General features: G+C 37.9%; 1 protein-coding gene across 2 annotated transcripts in view; it reads right to left on the reverse strand.

The window, feature by feature from the left end:
* Nucleotides 1–222: 222 nt before the first annotated feature.
* The window catches only part of LOC142041371 (putative N-acetylated-alpha-linked acidic dipeptidase), a 31,712-nt gene continuing 10,105 nt past the window's right edge, over nucleotides 223–21,829 (reverse strand). For both annotated transcript variants that reach the window (XM_075050113.1, XM_075050114.1), the window contains 15 exons: nucleotides 21,450–21,575; nucleotides 19,354–19,540; nucleotides 17,942–18,035; nucleotides 15,621–15,719; nucleotides 13,449–13,534; nucleotides 12,326–12,445; nucleotides 10,833–10,915; nucleotides 10,472–10,535; nucleotides 9,851–9,918; nucleotides 7,735–7,826; nucleotides 6,756–6,846; nucleotides 5,693–5,957; nucleotides 4,426–4,507; nucleotides 2,633–2,725; nucleotides 223–1,589 (listed from right to left, as the gene is read on the reverse strand). In XM_075050113.1, the coding sequence (XP_074906214.1) occupies nucleotides 1,400–1,589; nucleotides 2,633–2,725; nucleotides 4,426–4,507; nucleotides 5,693–5,957; nucleotides 6,756–6,846; nucleotides 7,735–7,826; nucleotides 9,851–9,918; nucleotides 10,472–10,535; nucleotides 10,833–10,915; nucleotides 12,326–12,445; nucleotides 13,449–13,534; nucleotides 15,621–15,719; nucleotides 17,942–18,035; nucleotides 19,354–19,540; nucleotides 21,450–21,575 (1,740 nt within the window). In that variant the 3' untranslated portion in view covers nucleotides 223–1,399. The remainder of the gene's footprint in view (nucleotides 1,590–2,632; nucleotides 2,726–4,425; nucleotides 4,508–5,692; nucleotides 5,958–6,755; nucleotides 6,847–7,734; nucleotides 7,827–9,850; nucleotides 9,919–10,471; nucleotides 10,536–10,832; nucleotides 10,916–12,325; nucleotides 12,446–13,448; nucleotides 13,535–15,620; nucleotides 15,720–17,941; nucleotides 18,036–19,353; nucleotides 19,541–21,449; nucleotides 21,576–21,829) is intronic.

Raw genomic sequence — 21,829 nt, forward strand, 5'->3', positions numbered from 1 at the left:
GGAGCAGCCAGTAGTGGCAAAACAGTTAGAGACAGCAATGTCTCCCATCAGCAGAACTAGATTTGGGGGAAGACATGTCTCCGTGGTTTTACTCCAATCACTTTCATAAAAATGTGAAAATAACTGGGCAATAACTGTGGGTGTAAGAGCATTTCCCATTATCTGGCAAACTATTATTTTATGAGAGAGACCAACAGTTACGTAAAGAAATGACTTAATTAGTAACTTTCCTAAAGGATTTTAATGTGAAGAGTAGAAATATTTATGAATAAATGAGTTCTTATGGAAAAGAAAAAATCTACCATGATGCTGAAAACCATCAGATCATGGGACAGTCTTCTAAGACATGGTAGAGGCCTCAGCTAAAATGGCAGATCAAATTACACAAAATATTTGCTGTGAGAGGGGTTAGTAATCCTCCAGCAATAGAGTGTCAGATGAAGGGATCTGATTTTCCAAGTCTTCTCTGTCTGATCATCCTTGTTCCCTTGTAGCCTTTTGAGCAGGCTGTCATAAGAGTAAGCTGCACATCAAAATTAGAAATATGGACTCTACAAAGATGGTAATAATTTGGTATCCTTTCGAACTAAGGACATGATGAATTTTCTTTGCTTCTAATTGTCTTCATACTAAAAATACCTTGATATGGACAAGGCATAGCAGATTTTGCATAAAAGAATAAAAGAAGGTCTTAATCTCGAATGACACATTTTGTGGGATGATTATATGTTTGACAAGATGTATTGCCTTGTTTTTACTCTGGTGACTAGAAGGCTTCTTGCTTAATTTTATTTGCAAACAGCTGCAAGACTCAGCATGTGAAAAGAAGAACGTCATGGATGAGTATTCTGGGCTGGCTGCCCAAAACTTGTTATGATCATTATACATCCCGCACACGGTATGTGACAGTCTTCCCATCTTCATATGTGATTCTTTGTGTAAAAGGAGAGCTGAAAGGCCCATCTTGGAGTATAAATATGCAACTCTAAGGTAAATAATAAAAAGTCAACAACAAAATTAGAAACTGATAGAAACATGAAATGAATTCTGGTTTCCTGATGCACTATGAAGACTGCTATAATAATCAAGCTAGAAAAATTCAAAGCTCTGAAAATAAATCCAGTGGTTACAATTCTTAAAATATGAAGCTGAGAGAAAACATGAAGCTTTTTCACTCTCACTTCACAAGATATCTAAAGCCTGAGTTCTCCAAATGGAGTACATTACCTTGTTAACATTGCTAAATGCATTTCACTTGGGTATATTATTTGCAAAGAAAAAGATTTTTTTAGATTTTGTGTTCTTTGTAATAATCTTCCCAGTGTTTTTAATTGCTCTGTTCTTAAGGCTTCTGCAAGCTGTCATATGTAGTCTTCACTGATGATTATGTTGTTGATATTTATGCTACTTCTTTCAGTGTTTCTGCTGCTGCCTGTACAGTGAAGGCTGCAATGGAAATCTGCCTCCTAACTTCGTCCCAGGCTTCGTGTTGATCAGCTTTGTTTTTAATGTCAAACATGGCATCATAGATCCCTGGGAATGATTCTCCTGCATACTTGTTATGGCTGCTTGGAGCAAAGACAACATGTCTGTAGGGAAGTTGAGGGAAAAAACAACAATATCCTGCATTAGGAAAATAAAACATTTTATAATGGATAAAACTAATCTGTTTCTGTATCATCTGTTGAATTCTTGACACTAGAGATGTAAATAAGTAAGATTATTGCAGCAATAATACCTATAATCTCTGAAGCAAGAAAATAACATAAGCCACATTATTCCATGTGAATTCCAGAACTTTATAGCTAGGAAGACTTGAGATAAAGTTGACTGAAGTATTTTCCTTTCCCTCACTTTAGATGAAATGGAAAGATAAAAAAAACCCCAGCTTCTTTTCTCACAGATATACACAATCTCCAACAGATACAGGCATGCTTTGAGGTAGGAAAGCTGATGCTTTAACAAGAGACTGTTCTCAACAGATTTTTAATCACAAGCTATGAGAGGTACAAGGATTGTAGATCTTAAGTTCTCCTTCTAGTTATTTTTTAGTGGAACTTTTTAGTGGAAAGATTACTGTTCTGAATTATGCAGACTGGTATAAGGACCAAAAAGCTAGACTTGACTTGAATATTCTGCCTCTCAAACAAGATTTACTTCTTGAACTGGATGAGAGGACTACTGAATTCACTTCACTGCTGTTGAACTACTGCCCTCTGCAATGCATTTGTTAGCATGACCGTTCTGCTATAATCGATCAAATTATAGATACTTCAATTATACCTTATATCACTTTCAAACAAAAATAACTTCCTAAGATCCTTTACCACTGAAATTACTTGAATTGAGCCCAGGGCCAAACTTTTACATCTGTTTAGAAGCCCAATGAAATCAATAGAAATGGGTTTACTGATCTGAACTGGCTTCCAACAAGACTTTTCCTCATACTGTATAGTGTATCTCACTGAAGTTTTCCCTGATGTTGTTTTCCCTTTTCAGTCTTATTTGTCCCATTTAATCTACTTTTACCATGTTGAATAAAATCATTACAGTTCCATTTAGAGACCTGTAAATCTTAAAGGAATACTCATAGGGTACTCCAGGTAGAAAGTGAAAAATAAGCCTTTCTTACCTATAGAATGGCCTGCCAGGTAATCCAAGAGGATCGATGAAAGCCCTTTCTAGAAACATGAGCTGATCATTTAGTGATCTGACAGCAAGTTGGCTAAAAAGAAAACAGGAATATGTTAGCTACAGAGTGTTTGGCCCACTCTCATCCCGTGCCCCAATGTGTACACCTCTGGATTTATGAAGGACAGTAGATCCAAGAAGTTGAACTTAAAGCATCGCCCACAAAAGACAGCCCATATCTGCTACCTGCACAACAGGATAATGCTGAGCTGTATTGTGGGACAGTCTGGTTCATAACCTGAAAGTCTCTTAAAGCTGTTTTTAAAGGCCAAGGAATAGTGTCAAAGAAGACACAGACTTTCAGGTATTTTCTCTCATGTTGCATCTTATTGCTTTATCTCCTTTTCATTAGGATGCTTAGGCAGACCATTCACTTCTTTTGTACAACAGTTTTCTGAAGACTTTTATTTTCCACAAAGCTGGCCAGCTGCAAATTACTTCAATAAAATCACATTTATTTTTGTGTAAAACCACAACATCTGAGAAACAGGAACCTTGTGATGTTAGAATCATCTTTTGAGTCATCCAAGAATTGTGTTTTTCTGATGGCAGATTGTAAATTCCCTAGAGTAGAGACCATCTGTGTCTGTGTGCTTTGAATAGCTCTGAGCATACTACTGATGCTTAACAAATAAAAGAACTGTGAAGAAGTTTATACTGAATATATGTGGGTTTGGTAGTTTACATCCAAAGTAACTTATTGTAAAGCTTCAAAGGTATTCACCAATAAAAAAATGGTAAAATTTATATCACAGTAAGCCTGGAGTAACTCTACTACCATCAATGAAATTGTTTCAAGTTTACATTGGTGTGAAGAGAAACCAAAACTGGTTGGTTGAATTAAAGCTTAGATTTAGGCCATCCATCAATGAAACCATTTTGAAAATGTCACATACATGTCATATGTCACAAACAACATATTTTACATATGAAATTATTGTTAACTCATTTATCTTGAAAGTTGCTGCCATTAAAAAGATGGCTTTTATTCTCACTTAGTCTTCCATAAGGGTAAGCATATGGCTAAATTAGATTCTTCTCAAGAAATGTAACATACACACATATACAAAAGGAAGTTTGGTTTGTCATTCTGGGCATGGCCTACAAAGAATAAATTAAGAACTAAGTCAAGTGCAAATTAGGCCTTTTGGCATAGGTGGTGCATAGAATTTTTTGAAAGCTCATCAAGAAGCTTGCCACAACTACGATCATGGTACAGCTATTTTAATTTTTTCATTAAGTGGTACCAGTATCTTGAAAACTAGAGTGTTAGCAAACAAAGACCACAAGTCAACATTTGTTCTTTAATGATAATCCAGTGACAAAATCTTGGGACATCTCTCTACTTAGAGGGAGTTACACACCTGAGCTGGCTCTGCTTAGGCTAACCAGCATTCTAGTCACATCCATGTATCGTCCTGGCACTGTTCCTCAACTAAAACCTGTCAAGTATTGACACTAATTAGCTTGGATACTTTTTGAAGCTAACATGGCTAGATTCCCAGGCTCTGCAGTGTCTCTGATGTCCACTAATTCAACATTTCTATACTTTGTTTCCTACAGTAACCAGATCCTTAAAGACAAGAGTCCAAAAGGACTTATAATGAAACAAATGACTGACAGTCATCTGTCACCAAGGTTATTCAGGGGACTAAATGCAAGAGAAGACTATGCCCTCTCAGCCCAGAGGACTACATAGAGTATTTGACTGGAAGAAAAAAGAATTAAACATACTTATTGATATCTATTTGTTGCAGTCTCTCATGAAAGCTAGCAGCAACTTCCGAAAAATTCTTCACAGCTGAAAAGAGAGCATCTGGAGGGAGCAGGAAAGAAGTATTTAACTTCAAATTCTGAAGGAATAATTTAACAAATCAAATTCTTCAAATTAAAGCTTTAACTTTCACTGTGACCATGATCTGTCAATTCCCACTGAATGAAAATCAGATGACCCCATATTCCTACTTTAGAAACTACATTTGCCTTGGAGACAACAGAAATCAGTATTTTTGTGAGTATTGTTTATTATGTGCTACTTGCAGAATGTACTGAAATATCAAAAACTAGAGCATGGATTGCCAGAACCAGACTGTTCAAGTAGGTCTGGCATTTTATAAATCCCAACAACTGGTATGTCCCTCCACACAGGTGGAGTTTTGAGAAAGACTGAGAGTATAAGCGTGTGTGTGCACATGCGCACACATTCCTGATGTTGGTCATTAGCAGCCAAGTCCTAAACTGAATACTATATAATGTTGCCATAAAATAAAGGCTTCTCAGGCAGGAGGCATATAGGGAATCCCTATAACATGAAATAAAATTTCACATGCCAGCACAGGATCCCTATTGTGGCATAGGGATGAACCATTCCTGCCTGACCAAGCCCCAAGGCAAACTTCTTATAGTGCTTGCACTTGCCATCATGTGCCCATAAACTGAAACAACAGAAGTTCTGACTGGATATAAGGAGAATCTTTTCACCCTGAGGACAGTCAAGCACTGTGGTCCAGAGAGGTTCTGTAGCCTCTGTCCTTGGAGGTTTTCAAGACCTGATGGTATAAAGCTCTGAGCAACCTGGTCTGACCTCAGAGCTGACCCTGCCTTGGGTAGGTTGGCCTAGAGGCCTTCTGAGATTTCTTCTAACCTCAATTATCCTACGATCAGTGTTGGACACAGAATTATCCAACACCAGAAGCTGCAAAACAGTGTAATTTTTTTTAGGGACTAAGACAAAGATATCTTGTTGCCAACATCGGTGAACCATGCACAGGTCAAAGAACATGTGACTGTAAGCGTTAGCTCTACTTGGCAGTGGCATAGTCTCTACACAGGCACACTAGTGACAAAACATTCAAATTTCAAATTATTGGAGGGTGTAGCTCTTGTTTTATTTACTGTTCATACAGCACAAGAAAAATACCAGGTCATGACTAAGACATACATTAAGATAAGACACTGCTAGCATTAACAGAGGAGGAATGTGATGAAAGACTGTACGTACCAAAGGATACATTGTATGTTGCCAGTTCCTCTTCATGATTCCTTGACAAATTATAGATGATGTGAGCATAGTTGCTCACAGCTGATGCATAATCTCTACAGTCGAAAGGAAGCACAATGGAGTTGGCCAATTCAAACACCAGCCCTCCCCGTACCTGAGCTACTGTCAGATGATTCTTGAAAGTGGGATCATAAAACCTCTCCACAATTTCATAGGTTTCATAGACACTGTGGTAAACTGGATAGCTGCTATATTTTTCTACATTCTGAAACAAACAAACCCAAACAAAACCATTATTCAGCTGTGGCTATTTCAGCTTTGCTTGAAAGCCATTGCTGTGGGATTCAAGGCACTGTAAAGTTAAGTGTTCAGGTCACACTAATCCTATGTAACCACTACCAACAGTTGCATGAGAAGAACTGCTCAGTGGTGGCTCTATTAAACATCAACCTATGATGAGATGAATGGTCGTTTGGAGATAACTCTCTCCAGTGACCATGTACAGAGCCTAAAGAAGGTAATTAAGAACAGACACGTAACTTTTAGTTGGCTAAATTAAGGTGAGATTGCCCTTCCTCTCTTTGCTTGGATCTCAACAGTTATTTCCATTCATGTCTTTGGATATGTCTTTTCAGAGGAAAAGACCACATCGAATAGATTGCTTCTTTCTCAATTAGTCTTATGTCACAGTATGCTCCAGAGTCAAACTGGTATTTTCCATGAAACACGAACCATTTTGAATTCAAAGCTTCATAAGTTATTACAAATCATTCAAAAGTCATCATAAGCCACTCATAAGCCTTCATCAGCCATAGGTGATTTTGAGCACATTCGTTTACCCTGAACAAAGGTCCTTTTGCCTGACTGACACCAAGTTGACCATTTCTATTTATCAAATATTTGTGTTGTAGTAGCACACAGAGTTCTAGTAATGAACTGGGACTCCACTCTTGACACACTAAACTGAACTACTCCAAAAAGCTGGCAGTCTAAATGGCTCAATTACAGGTGATATTATTCAGGCAGTTACAGGGGAGACAAAATTACAAAGATACAGACTTACCAAATTTTTACTGTAACGTGCTCTGCCTGAAGCGATGCCGAGACGTTGGAAAAAGACTTCAAAGTCATTGCCAGAACCCAGTTTATTTATTCTTTTAACAAGAAAGAGGAAAATGCCTTGAGTGACAATATTTAAAGTGTAATTTTAGTCTGCTTCCAAGTACTGTGGCAATTATGTATTCTGCAGTTGCACTCACTACACAATCTTTCCCTAGTACGCTCTTTCTGTCAATATACCATGAATTGCCTGTGATCCCTACATTACATGACCTCATCAACTGCAGTCTTGGAGAAGCAGAATCATCATTCTCGGGGTCAAAATTCTCAAGCCTCCTGTTCATGCTACAAAGGCCCGTTCACAAAATTGTTGCACGATAGTGTATCACCTGCAATCAAACTCTCAAGCAGAGAATTTAACTCACTATCTTTAATCATTGAGAAGATCCAATGACCTTCCTTCTGCTGAACTTCCACTATCCCAAGCTCTCAATCAAGAGAAAACACAACAATACCAGCATGGCTCCATGGAACAGAATCAGTCTTTGAGATTCTATAGAGAAACCCTGGTAAATTTGAGGGACAGTGTTGTAAAATCCTGACTGATGTGCTCCCCAGCCACCCAAACTCAGAGACCTTCCAGGAGACAGGAAGCAAGTGCAAGGAAAAACTGCTGTGTTAGCATCTTGTGTGCCTGCCGCTGGCTTGTGCATACTACCCTTATTTGTCTAAATATCTATAAACTACACAAACGCTTTACTTTTCATATCTAAAGCCTCCTGTTCGTGCTGCAAAGGCAAGTTCTCAAAACTGTTCTACAATAGTGTATGAGTTGCAATGAGTAAAACATTGAAATTTATACCAGCTAAGAATCACACCATTTCTTTTAGGCACTTAGTTTTCAAGTGGATATTTCTTTAAAATCCACACTCTACAAGTTATAATAACTTTTGGTATATCGTTTATTTTCTTTTGCCACTGACCTGGGGACCTCTTTATATTCTCTTGATGGATTTTTTTTATACCAGCTCTCATAAAGAGATTTTCCTTCAAAGCCCTCATCAGGACTTGGTATCTAGAAAAAGTATATTGTAAAAAAAGACAAAGGGTACAATTTTAAATGTTACCAAGCAACAAATCTACAACCTGTCATCACGTAAAGCCTATGGCTTAGGGCAATGAATAAGTCACAGTCTTAAGTCCCTCAACTTTTCTGCATTTCCATTTTAACTTTTCAAATGCATAGCATTTTCCAGAGCAATAATTTATTTGCTAAAAAAAGATAATTTTAGATGGAAGAAAACACAGGGAAAGCAAAACATTTCAAGTCAATATTTACATTCTGATATTTCTTTTTGAGATTTTGAGCCATTTAATTTAAGTATTCAACACAAAAATCCCTCACAAAACCAAACCCTTTTGTTTCACTTTGGCAGGTAATTTCAATTTTGTCTTGGTTTAATTCAAAACTGTTTCTACCTTGGTTTAGTTCACAAAAATTATTTACATGGATGCAGCAGTAACCTTAGAAGGGCAAAGTGTACAGCACTTGGCGTTTATGTCATCACAGCTGCTACAAAGGTATACAAATCATGATCATCCTAAAGTTCATTCCTATCACTCTGACTACTTTCCAGATTACTGAGCAGGTTAAACACTGTGAGTATTTTTTCATCTTTCTTTTTTATTGGTGGGTTGCTGAGGTTTTATCATCTTTAATCTAGTAAAGATTATTAATATCTATTCTATTATTAATATCTATATCTACTAAGAATAACTCCACAATAGGAATCAAAATAAAATTAATACATTTGGGGGTTTTGGCCATGAAGCTAATTGTTCATAGAACAGCGTTAACAGCGTTAACACTTTTTGCCACAGATTAATTTTGGATGAGATCACATGGGACCTACTTCCTGATCAGCATTCTCTTCAGAAATCAGCTACCAACAAGCTGTGGTTACATGCATTCATCAGCCTTTGTTGCTGCTTCCCAGCTCGAGGAAGGGTTATGCAACCATATTTACTGGTATTTAGGTCAACATTTTAACAATGGCTCTTGGTGTCCAAACTGAGACTCTGCTGACCTGATTTTCTGACCGTTCTGAACACCTGCACTTAGCACAGGTTACCATGGGAACTGCAGGTGATCAGCTTTTCTGCAGTTCAGGACAGAAATATCTTTATCTGGGCACCTGATTTTAACAGAGTTAAATTTTATCTGTTGTCTTTCAATTGCCAGAAAATTATTATACTGAATTACTACATTTCCTTTACTTTTGTACCAGTCTAATGTCAGCTTCCAAGAGATAACAAATTATTGACTCTGGAAAACACAGATGACTGAATATATACAGCAGATGAAGACAGATATAGTAGATTCATAGAATATATACAGTAGCTGAATGTACATGATATATATGTATATAAAACACAAAGAAGACTAATTAAATGTTCATGCTTTAATACAGATGAACATTTAAAAAAAACAGAAATAAAAAGCGCTTAGTGACAGCCTCTAAGATCCACTCTCAAAGCAAGGAACATCTTACATCCAAGATGGTGAGGCTATTTCCTGAGAAAGGTCCCTACCTTTTAATTTTGTGTGCAACACGTGTGAGAGCATCATGGTCACAGTCAATGAATATCTAACAAGGTACACCAAAGCTGAGCACATTGACCAAACCTGTCACATCATGCTAAAAACAACACTGTAGCAAGCATAATTTCTTCCCCTGCCTAAAGGGAGTCAGAGTCTCCCATTACGATGGACACCCTAGTGGTTGGACTGGGCAGCCAGGTTTGTGCTTGTTTCTTTCCTTTGACTCATGGCATTTTTTTATTCTTTTGTTCTTAGAAGGAATACTTTGACAGGAGGAGTGGAAAATTCCCCTAAACCTGAATAGCTAATAATTTAAAGGTATAAGCCTGAAATCCCTTTGCCACTTCTGGGAAAAAGCTCCAGTTACTCAGCTATTGACTTGAAAGGGGTACTGCAGTCAGAAAAGAAAGAAATATCTGACACCGTATTTTATACGCAGAGCACCATCCAGTAAAAGAGTATTGAACATGCCAGCTAAAAATTTCAAGCAGTATTACCTCTTTAGTCAGACTGTACACCAGTCTGTACATCAGTGGTGTGCAATCCACTCGTAGTGTGTAGTTTCCTGAAAAACAGGAAAAACTATTTATTCAAAGAAGCAAGCTCTACTCCGCTGAAACCTCATGCCATTATCTGTTAATAACAAAGGGACTAGAGACCTACACTTTATACAAGGAACAAGCTGATCTTCCCTGTAGAAGAGTTCTCCTGTGATCTTGTCAGTGCATTTGTATTGGTTAGGATGAATTATAGCCCAGCTTTTGAAGCAAGCCTCAAGAGCTTTTCTTATGTCCCTATGTTTATTACGGACATTATAAGAGCAGAAGCTGACTCTAAAGAGTTGCCATAGAACTGCCGACAGGCGCACAACACTTCTTGTCCCTCCCTATGACTTCCCCAATAGCGTAGCTACTGCAACAGACTTCTTCCCTGAAGCAACAGGAATATCTGAAGGATACTTTATGATTCTGGGTCATGGTTTCCCCCTATATTTACTCCCACACTAATGCAACAAAATTATCACATTGAAGCTTTGATGGATCTCCAAGCCAAAATGCCTCCCAGTCACCTGTATATACTATGACTATTACAGTAAAACACAAGTAAAAACTAGGTACCTTCGATGGAGGAATCTGCATTGATGTAAGCCACTGCCCGTGCTTGCAAAACTTTGGCATTTTCCTATGAGAAGGAAAAGAGGAAGAAAATGCTGATGAACTTCTTTTTTCCTCAGAACTATTTTCCCATCCACTGAAGTAACAGCTGTTTCAGGGAAAGACATCATATACTGCAAGGAGCCATATATTCTTGGTAGTTCAAAAGGAAACTTAAGAGTCTGTGTGTGAGAGAGAGAGGGGGAGAGGGAGAGAGGAAGAGGAAGAGAGAGGGAGGGAGGGAAGGAAGAAGTGATGCTTTCTAGTACAGACTTCTCAAAGATCCTCCACTGTGCAAATTCCTCTTTGAACACTATTGATTTACCTCAGCCCACTCAGTTGATCCTAACAAGCCAAATTCCTCTGCATCCCAGCTTGCAAATATCACTGTTCTCCTCGGCCTCCATCCTGCAATAAAAGACTATGAAAATTGTATTACAGAAATAAAGACTGCTTGTTACATATAACTAATGTGAAAATAAACGTCATTTTCTGGGGGCTCATCTTTTATCCTGATCTGTGGGGAAAGAGGTGTGTTCAAGGAACTTTAATACCAACTTCTTCACTAACCTAACCTAATAATGGTTTGCTAATCTTGTAGCAATCTCACCTCTATTTCAATATTGTGCCAAATAATGTATTCTTTTTCTTCTCTCAGCTTTAACTGCAAGAAAATTTTCTAAAATTTAAAACTCTGAACAAGGAAAAATAATGTTCTTGTGCACAAATTCTTGAAAGAAAGCTTTTCTACTCTTTTTGCTCTGTTCAATTTAGTACACATTGTATACCAGTGTCTACTTTGACAGAAAAGTGTTTGGCATGTTTTCATATCAATTACTGAATTTCTTTGACCTGTCTCCCAAATGCTGGATTTCAAAACCTAAGAAATTCTCTGTAACTTTGACAGATCACCTTCAAAACAAAGATCTTTCACTTGAAGTTCTGCATTTGATTTAAACCCAGATCAAATGGAATAGGCTTTATTGCCCTGCCTCTGTAACTCTGCCCAAAGTTTTCTTTGAGGCTACTGGAACCTTTTAATCTTTTGCTCCCTTTCTTTTTTACCTTTGTTTTTGGTTTTTTTTTTTTTTTTTTTCCAGCTTGCATTCTAAAGACAGTTTCCCCTTACATAGAATAACTGGGAAGGAATGGAAAGAAAACTAGATGTCAATAGATTTTAAATGTAATGGATAGGCAAAGAAAGCTCCTCTAGCATAGTATTTGAGTTATGTTAGAGCTTCTTCCCATGGGATGTCAGATAGGGAGACAGCATTTGCTCTGACAGCAGCAGAAACTTGGTACAGTTGACATTTGTTCCTATTCTAATGTAACTAGTTGTGAGGTATTTTTAACCATTACCTCCTACTATGTTTGCACAGCTCATTCTCTGCATTACACAGACATGCTTTATTCTTGGGCCTGTCTCCAAACTACAGTCAAGTGCTGAGAAGGCTCTTGATGTTGCCCTGATGAAGCCTTGATCAGTCCACCACTGTATAAATTTTATAGGACCATTGAAACATCCAGTCTGACCAGCCTCAAATACACAGTAATCGATTGTACCTAAATGTCGTATTTATTTCAGTATCCCCTATTCTCTGTTTTATCTTCCTTTAGATGTACTTTCTCTTGAGTAGAAGTATCTCACATATACCAAGGTTGTAACTGGAACTAGTTAACAGCTGCAGAGCAGCGTGCTTATTCAAGATCAGTGAGATACACATGTGTAATTCTAAGCATATGCTTAAATCCCAGTGAAATCAATGGGCACTGCTGAGAGCAATGATTTTGGTGGGCTTTATTCTTTCATTACATTACCTTTCTTTTTCAGTTTTCCAAAGCTCCTCACAATCTCATGAACCACAGCTGCTCCACTCTGAGGATCAATGCCACCAAACACCCATGAGTCACGGTGGCCTCCCAGGATGACGTATCTGTCTAGAGAAATTAATTATGGGGGGTTTACTTAGAAAAACTTTTTTCCTGCCATACAGATGTTAATTCGAAGCAATTTCTAATTTTCGATGTAGGTGCAACAAAGCTTAATAGTTTATAATACACATGATAGAAAGGCAAAAGACATTTTAAATGTCCAAAGACATCTTTCTGCATTTTCAGCCAGTGCTAAAGAATTTGTCAAACACAGTAACTTGATCCCGTAAGACTTAAAACCTCTTAAATTCCATAATGTTACTTCTATTATTAGAAATACTGCAGCTTTCCTCTAAAGATAGAAGCATCTTTCCATATTTTACAATAGTGTGTTTCATGGTAAAGCTGATCCACTAATTATATTTGTACAGCATGCCAACTCACAACATTAAGGTGTGCTGAATACAATATTTCTCTCAATATATATATATAGTCAATCATAAAAAGGGTTGTCCAAATCATGACAGAGATGTGATTAATAAGATCAAAGTCAGACTAGATCTCCATGCTACTATAATATGCTTAACAGTTGTGTTTCAGGCAACAGGAAAGTGCTGCAGTTACAAGTTAAATGATGCTATCATCATCCTAGGGATGTCTATATATCTATTTTTTTAGAGTGTATAATCACACTGGTTACAAGAGACTGTAACATAGACAAAAAGTCAATAGTGGTGGATATGACGTCTTCAGACGGAATGCAAAATCCATGCCTGTTTTAGTAGGGAAGAATATCCACTTAAGAATATTCTTTCAATTGCAAAGTTACTTGCCTGAAGACAAATATTTCTGTCTTGGTTATAACTCCCCCTTGAAAATCAGCATTTACAGTGAAAGTGCTGACGTACCCTGAACCATAAGAAACCTGGTGCAATAAATATTTCAACACCAATGATCATGTAGAGCAATATTTCAGAGACAACTATATTCCTCATTTTCCACTTGTAACTATGAAGTGCATGTAGAGGTCACTGTATGCTCACATTACACTGAAGACAAATGACTTTACCTGGTTCCACTTCGCCTCTGATGGTACCAACCACATTGTAAATCCTTCTTACTTCATTGTGGCTATGAATGTGCATTTTCACCTTTCTAGTGTATCAGGAAGAAAATCCAAAGAGAAAATCCACCAGATTAGATAATAAAACACCTTGACACCTTTCAAAAGTGTACAATATAAATTGTAAGGAAAGCATTTTGTCCAAATTTACCCTCCATTAAACCAAAGTAAATCCAAAAAGATTTCAGTGTAGTTTTTTCTGGATTTATACTGGTGCAATTGAGAACAGCATTTAGCCCTTGAAAGCTATGTACTGTTATTGATGTCAGTAAGATTTATATGGATAACAAGCTCAGAACTCCAAATTCAAAGACTTGCTAGCAGACAGTTTTTAAATTTGGAAGAGAAAGAAGAGAAATGAAAACCATCTAATGTTAAAAAGGTAAATAGTTCTAATCAGCCAGAGGTTGTTGCAAATCAGAACTGACTCCAGTGCAGTCAATACTGATGTGTCATCTCAGGCAGCAGAAAATCAGACAACCTGAGTTGCATCAACAGACTTTGTTTATCTACAACACAGCTGGAGGTGCAACAACTCATCCTCAAGGGTTGTCTGTATATTTTTCAAAAAGAATTTTTCATGTGGTATGACTAAGACATGGGGAAAAGGTCAAATGGTTCATATGAAGTCAGTACAATAGCTCAGCCAATATTGAAACACCTGGACTTTAGTCCTAAACTGTAATTACTAAATCAGTTTAAAAACGATCTGAAGCAATAAAAATGACATTGTAGTTAAAGCTTTTTTTCTGGAAAACTTGACTTGTAGGTTAATACTGTTTTATATGAGGCAATAGGTAAAACCAGAAGCTGGACCCAAATGAATTTAAAAAAGACAACAAATTCAGTTCTCAAGAAAATAATCAGTCTCATGAAGTATTTTGTCAAAGGCTAGATGCTTTTCAAGTGAAACTGGTTCAAGACTAGCTGGAAACTAAAGCAATTCAGTCACAATCACTGTTCCCCAGGACTTAGTACTGGGGCTAGTTCTGTTTAATACCTTTATCAATGATCTGGATGAGGGAATCGAGTGCACCCTCAGTAAGTTTGCAGGTGACACCAAGTTGGGCAGGAGGGTTGATCTGCTCAAGGGTAGGAAGGCTCTACCGAGGGATGTGGACAGGCTGGATCGATGGGCCGAGGCCAGTTGTATGAGGTTCAACAAGGCTCAGTGCTGGGTCCTGCACTTGGGTCACAACAACCCCATGAAATGTGGCAGGCTTGGGGAAGAGTGGCTGGAAAGCTGCCTGGTGGAAAAGGACCTGGGGGTGTTGGTCAACAGCTCCCTGAATATGAGCCAGCAGTGTGCCCAGGTGGCCAAGAAGGCCAAAGGCATCCTGGCCTGTACCAGAAAATCGTGTGGCCAGCAGGACTAGAGCAGTGATCGTACCCCTGTACTCGGCACTGGTGAGGCTGCACCTCAAATACTGTGTTCAGTTTTGGGCCCCTCATGACAAGAAAGACATGGAGGTGCTGGAGCATATCCAGAGAAGGGCAACAAAGCTGGTGAAGGGTCTAGAGCACAAGTCTTATGAGGAGCGGCTGAGGGAACTGGGGTTGTTTAGCCTGGAGAAAAGGAGGCTGAGGGGAGACCTTAACGCTCTCTACAACTACTTGAAAGGAGGTTGTAGAGAGGTGGGTGTTGGTCTCTTTTCCCAAGTAACAGGTGATAGGACAAGAGGAAATGGCCTCAAGTTGTGCCAGAGGAGGTTTAGATTGGATATTAGGAAAAATTTCTCCACCGAAAGGTTTGTCAAGCATTGGAACAGGCTGCCCAGGGAAATGGTGGAGTCACCATCCCTGGAGGTATTGAATAGATGTGTAGATGTGGTGCTTAGGGACATGGTTTAGTGGTGCACTTGGCAGTGTTAGGTTTACAGTTGGACTCTTAAAGGTCTTTTCCAAGCTAACCGATTTTATGATTCTATGATTCTATATCCATCCAATCAAGATGTAAATCTACTGGAGCTTTGCACTGAGAGCATTTTAGCCCAGGAAATGGTCATAATCAAAGGAATGATGCAAATAACCCCAAATACTCTACCTTGGGTCACATTCTATAGCTCTACCTGTTTTTCTCTGATTCCAAGCACGCCTTCCTTATGAAACAAAACTGACCTTGTAGAATAATTCGTTGTGAAACCAGGCCCAACGTTGTAAGATACATTCAAATTTCCTTTCCAGCTACTATGCGGTGGTCCATATCCTCCCATATTACTATTATGGAAAAAAAAAATAATATCATTATTAGTTACAGACATCTTACAATAGCACCAAACACAAGTGAGGAACCAGGAACCACACTTGATTAGGTCCCATGCACACACAGACCACAGTGATGGTCTTTGTCTTAGACAATTTATACTACAAGCTTCCACAGAAGAATAATCTGGGGTTTTAGCTACATTAATACTAGTAAATTAACATAGAGGAATAGTCCTGGGCATTGAGATCAGCTTGGAATGGCCTACAGCTATCCTGGAAAACTGTGTTGGCCTCCAAAGATTTTGCATGCAAACTGCCTCTTGTAAATGGTCCCTGGAACTTTCTACTGCCTTGAACTGCATTTGCATTTGAGATAGCAGAGGGTAACTTGGACCATTCTAACAGTTTAACAACATAGGCAGTTGTCTTCCAGTGCCTGTTCCTGGACTTTTGTTTAATCCAGTAGCATAGAGAGAGTTAATGTGTTTCAAAGATGTCTAAAATTGGAGAAACATGATCAGTCCAAGTCACCTTTTCTTGTTCCACTGTCAAAGGTCAGATGTTTTTTCTCAGTTAACACAAATGGAAATACAGTAATTCAGTGGATTGCAATCACCCATACATATTCACCTATTCTAAAGGATTTATATTTTTGATATGAACTTGTGAGAAACATAAAAGAATACTGAAAAGTATGCTGGATGTTCTGGTTCTTATTAGGCAAAATATATTTATTGTAAATGAAAGCATGTCCTTTACTGTAAATGCATGCTTCAGTCAAGCTTTATTCCACAGAACACTTCAGCATGTCTTCAAGTCCTTGGTATATTTTTTAAATGAAAATAAGATAGCAAGAATAACTAGAAGTTATGACTTCTCAAGACAAAAGTGAAAACAAGGACCCAGTATTTTTAGATTATTTAGATTTCACTCATAATTATTAAAACCAAGTTCTAGAATTATTTACAACTTACTGAAGAGAAATATGTAGCTACATCATATTTATACATATTAATCTGCTCTACCACTACTAGTTGGTAGTCGAAAAAAGTTTTTTTAACCTATACCTTTATCATTATGAGCAGTTAACCTCATAACAGTGACGACTGTAAAGATTTAAAGAAAAGACAGATTGGAGATATATTAGTCCATAAAAGTTTGGGAGGAAATAGGAAAAACACTAGAGCAGTTTTAATGAACAACAGGTATGCAAAAACACCAAAGACAGTAAAATTCTGCCTCATATAAAAATAAATAGCTTCAATAATTCAGAGGAAACCTGCATAGAGAACCAACATAGAATTTTATCTTTTTTGATACCATATTCAAACAGAGGCATCAGACAGAGCAGAGCGATTGCTCACGTGATTTAGATGTAAAATTCCTACACAAATACACACCCAAGATTATGTTCACTTACTGCTCTAAACACTTATCTGTGGTACTGTTGCCAATCCTGGCATTTCCTGCTCTGTATCTCTACACTTGATACAGATGACATTTCCTGCTCTGTATCTCTACACTTGATACAGATGATTACTGCTACATTTTTAGGGGAATGATACATTTGCCAACTCAATCACATCTTAGTGTTTTCAGAGAACTTATTTGGTTTAAGTTAATTATGAATTTTAATGCTGTCATCTGGCAAGCTGGTAGCCTGTCTTCATGTCACGTGCATGTTTAGTAAGCACACTTAATTACACATAGATGTCTATTAAATCCCCTATAATACTCCAGAGTTTCCTCTGTGTCCTTGTATTAGTTCGCTAGCATCATTTCATATTTATGCAACATAATACACCTGATGAGAGAAAGCACACGCCTTCATTTAACAGAGGACAGTACAGATACTGTCTCATCAAACATGCATGACAAGTATATCCGTGGACAAATGAATTACTTCATTTGTGGTCTTTTTCGCAAGACAGGTACCATGCCATCCTCAAATATTTTTGCCTTTATTCAAACTGAGAGGCACTTTATAACTTTATTATACTTGACTAATCTTGACATATTACAAATGACACTTTTCAGATCACTTTGCACATATCTGGTATGTAGTAACAGATAACATTTTTACCTCCTACAGAGAACCTAATGACAAACAAACATATACTATTTCAACAGCTACAGAAGCACAGTGCAAAAGTCTTTTCCCTTTCTTTTCAAATACTCTCATAACTTTCAAAAAATGGTCTGCTTAAAATTCCTCATGTCTCCCACACTCTTACCGCAGTAATGACTCAGCATCATGATAGCCAATTGGATGAACTGGAATTTTCGGGAGACCTACACCACTGGCTTTGTCTAATCGGTAGGTATATTCTGAAAGCAAAAGACACATATTTTCATATTTACAACTCTCAGAAGGAATCTGTACAGTTCATAGCACAATATGCAGTCATGCATTTAGAGCTGGCTGGAAATTTTTAAATTATTTGCTATTTTTTTGTGTTGAAATGCTTTTAGATAGACATATTTCCTTCCATGGGAAAGAACTTCACAGTAAGCCACAGATAAAGAACAAGAGCAAAAAGGGAGCCCGAAGTCTGATGCTTGGAACATTCAGCTGGGAACTAAAAAACTTTTGCCAGTTGGTAAGAGATGCAGGTAAAATCTTACACACTGAATTACTGAATAACCTGTCTTGCTGTTTTTGTGAATAAAATGAAGTCTAGGTTTTGTTCTGACAAAGCTCAAATACAAATAATGCGTTTTTTACAAGTAAGAATCTTAATTTTCACAACGTGGACAAAATTTGATGTTTGCAAGCCAGCACATAAGGAAAACAATAATTTACTCCTTAACACAACATTCACGGGGACCCCTGTTGAGGGAAGCAGACAGGGATTCATCTATGAGATCACTGACACTAGCATGAGGAACTAGAAATCTTTCTCATGGTCTGCTCCTGCCATGAACATACTGAAGTTGTGCTGGCTGGAGGTAACTTTCCCCATCACTTAGGGACTACTCTTCTTGAGGTGACTGCCTCCCTCAGATATGCTGGCTCAAGTGCTGGCATGAATGGTTCTTAAAGCATTTCAGTTAAAATGATCTGGGTTAGGTGCTAAATGAAACAGCTTAGGCAGAGCTCAAATAAGCAGCTGAGGAAGCATGAGCTGAAGGTGATGAACCAGTGGAGAATGGTCATCTTCTCAGGGGACTCAGCTGCAGCCAGGTGACATGAGTCCCAGCATGAAAGATCTCAGCATTGCCAGCAGGGGCTCTTGTGGAGGGAAAGCAGCCCAAATCCTGCAAAAACGAGAACTGCGAAAGCAAAGAAACCTGTGAGCTGCGCAGGCTGGTTCCTTGCTGACTGACTGATGAGAAGCAGAAAGAAATGACAAGGGCTTCAGCTGTCAAATACCTGTGTCATGATCTCTGGGCTAACTTGGGTATGTCTATGAAGTTAAGCAGCCCAGCACTGCACTGTGTGGCTCCCTTAACATCCCCTCACTTTCTCTTGTGCACCATTTGCAGAAGTGGTCTACTGACATGAAGACCAAAGCTGCCTCTTTTGAGCAACAGAAAGACTAAGAAAAAAATGTGTTTTGTTCCAAGGGAAAGAACATCCCCATTACCTTCCCCTGCCTTTCCTGAAACCAGACCCTCAGAGCATGACTTCTCTTGTGTCACTCACCTTTTGCAGGATAACCTGGTGTCAGAGGATCCCCTGCCCCGTTCAGGTTTAACACATTTCCACGCTGGGCTCCTCCACCTGGAAGGTTCCAGCCATTTGGATAGGGATCTACTCCTGGGGCGCAGTAGTCAGCAGGGTCAGAGTACAGAATAACTCCCTTGGCACCTGCCAATTCAGCATTCTTCACCTGCAAAGCACATCTCCGGTCCTTATCCAGTCCTTTATAGCTTTACACCAGAGTTCAAGGGGCAAAAGAAAGTAATATAAATTACAGTGATTATTCCTCAGGGCCTTTTACAGTGCTTGGGCTAAGTAAAGGGCCCACAGCATCTCATATCATAAAAATTCCTGAAAATAGATATGTGGATTATCAGATTCCATATGAAAGTAAGAGGTTTGGTATTGCTTTGAATTTTAGTTAGGCGATAACGGCAGTGACACATCCTTCACAGTATTAGTACATAACCTGAGCTTGTATTCTGTCATTCCGATCAACACAATCAACTGACTATTGAAATGTACACATCATGGATGGAAAAAACTGTATCACATTGATGCAACCTTATCTTTTAGTTAGCCATGTATTTACCTTATTTACCTAAATGATCTCCTGAATGTATCTCAGCATTCAGACTACAAAGAAAGATTATTATTGGAGAGCTTGAAACTGTCCTTGGCTGTGAGCAAGACTACAGAGTGTGTATCTTAGGCTTATTATGGCAGAAGGACTGACCTGCATGCTGTTTTGATTAAAAAGTGTTCTCATGCGACTTTATTATTGCACAATACTGATTGGTAGAGAGTGAGAGAAAATATGTCATTCTGACATCCCAATCTGTTTTGCTACTAGATATGACAGTGATGTATAGTGACTGAGTGACAACTAATCCTCAACAGTTTTAAATTTGGGTATTTTAATTTAGAAATACCATAGCTTTTTTAAGGAAATACAGTACTTGCCTTCATCCTCTATCCTATTCTTGCACATCATTAGAAGTTGGAAAATGACAGTACAGTCCTCCAGATTTTATATGGGTTACCGAATTTTTCAGTATATAAACAGTCATTAGAAATACTACCATAAGAATGAACATATCATCCCTTTGTGTCAATGAGGACATGTAATTTCCAAACCACAGGACAACTGCCCCTTTAGATATTAGGAACTCTGAGGTGTTTGTATTTCATTTTAAGGAAAGATTCATAGACAGCAATACCTTTTTCAATTTTTAAGTCTTTTCCATTCAGATAGTATCTTTCAGAGTGGTAAACAATTTAGTGAAAATATTATCTGACCCAGAATATGAGTTACATGTCACTTTTCACTGGTGAAAATGGTATGTATGTAAACCAGTAAGTCACCCACTTAAAAGCTCACAGAAGATTATTCAACAGCACATAATAAGAGCTGGCATTCCAGCGAGGAGATTCAGTGTTTGATACCCTTAGGTAACTGACAAATACAAATTATAGTCCTGCCCAAATTAGGGTCAAACTAATTTTTGTACAAAAGCCAAACACACTTAAAATAGACTGTCTTCTTACATTCCTATTGAGGAAATAACTTGAGTGTATGCCTTAAGTATACACGTGATTATGTCCCTTCCTGTCAGGCCATGGAAATCTGCACAAGTCTGTAGTTTAAAAATATTTATATGATAGGGACATTGAATAAGCAAATACAGAATTTAAAATAACCTCCATATAGTTATAGTCTCTGCCTGGTGTACAGAAACCATTATAAAGAAACACAATATAGGCATCTTAAATCACAGCTGAACCAATAGGGAAGAACGCTCTAGTTCAGAGTTAGAGCGTATTACCCAAGAATGTTAGTAATATTTTGGAACAATTTATAGTATGCAAATGAATACAAAAATATGTAACATTTTCCAAGTTGTTTACTTTTATCCTATAGATGTATTATATACATATCAGATATATATTTTATATCTTCTACTAAAGAATCATCGTTGAACACAGCTCTGTGAAAATTCAGTTACACTAAAATCTCCAGAACACTTTAGGTAAGTGTTTCAGTCTCTTGAAATCAACTGAAGGACAACACAAGTAACATTTTTATATAGAGACATTACCTTATTTCCTCTGAAGATCTTCCCATATCTGGCAATAACAATCTTTCCTGTACAGTTAATTTTCATTTCACGTTCTAGCTTAAAGAAGTCCTCAGTGCGGCCATAATTCACGTACACTAACTCACCCTGATAGAAAGAAGTAGAATTTGAAACAAGAATATCAATGAGCATATCAAAACAAGGACGTGATCTAGTAAGAGAATAAGCTGGGAACAATGAGCTTTCAGACTGGCTCCGGTATGAATTCTTTGATCATGAGACAATTAGGTAGTCAAGTGACTTCTGATGAATTTAGCCTCCTACCATCCAAAGCTGCCAGACTTTGTCCACAATGGAGAATGTTAAGATATGACTTCTGAATCAGAAACTTAGAGTAAGTG

This window comes from Buteo buteo, chromosome 18, assembly GCF_964188355.1.
Source record: "Buteo buteo chromosome 18, bButBut1.hap1.1, whole genome shotgun sequence".
NCBI classification, from domain to species: Eukaryota; Metazoa; Chordata; class Aves; order Accipitriformes; family Accipitridae; genus Buteo; species Buteo buteo.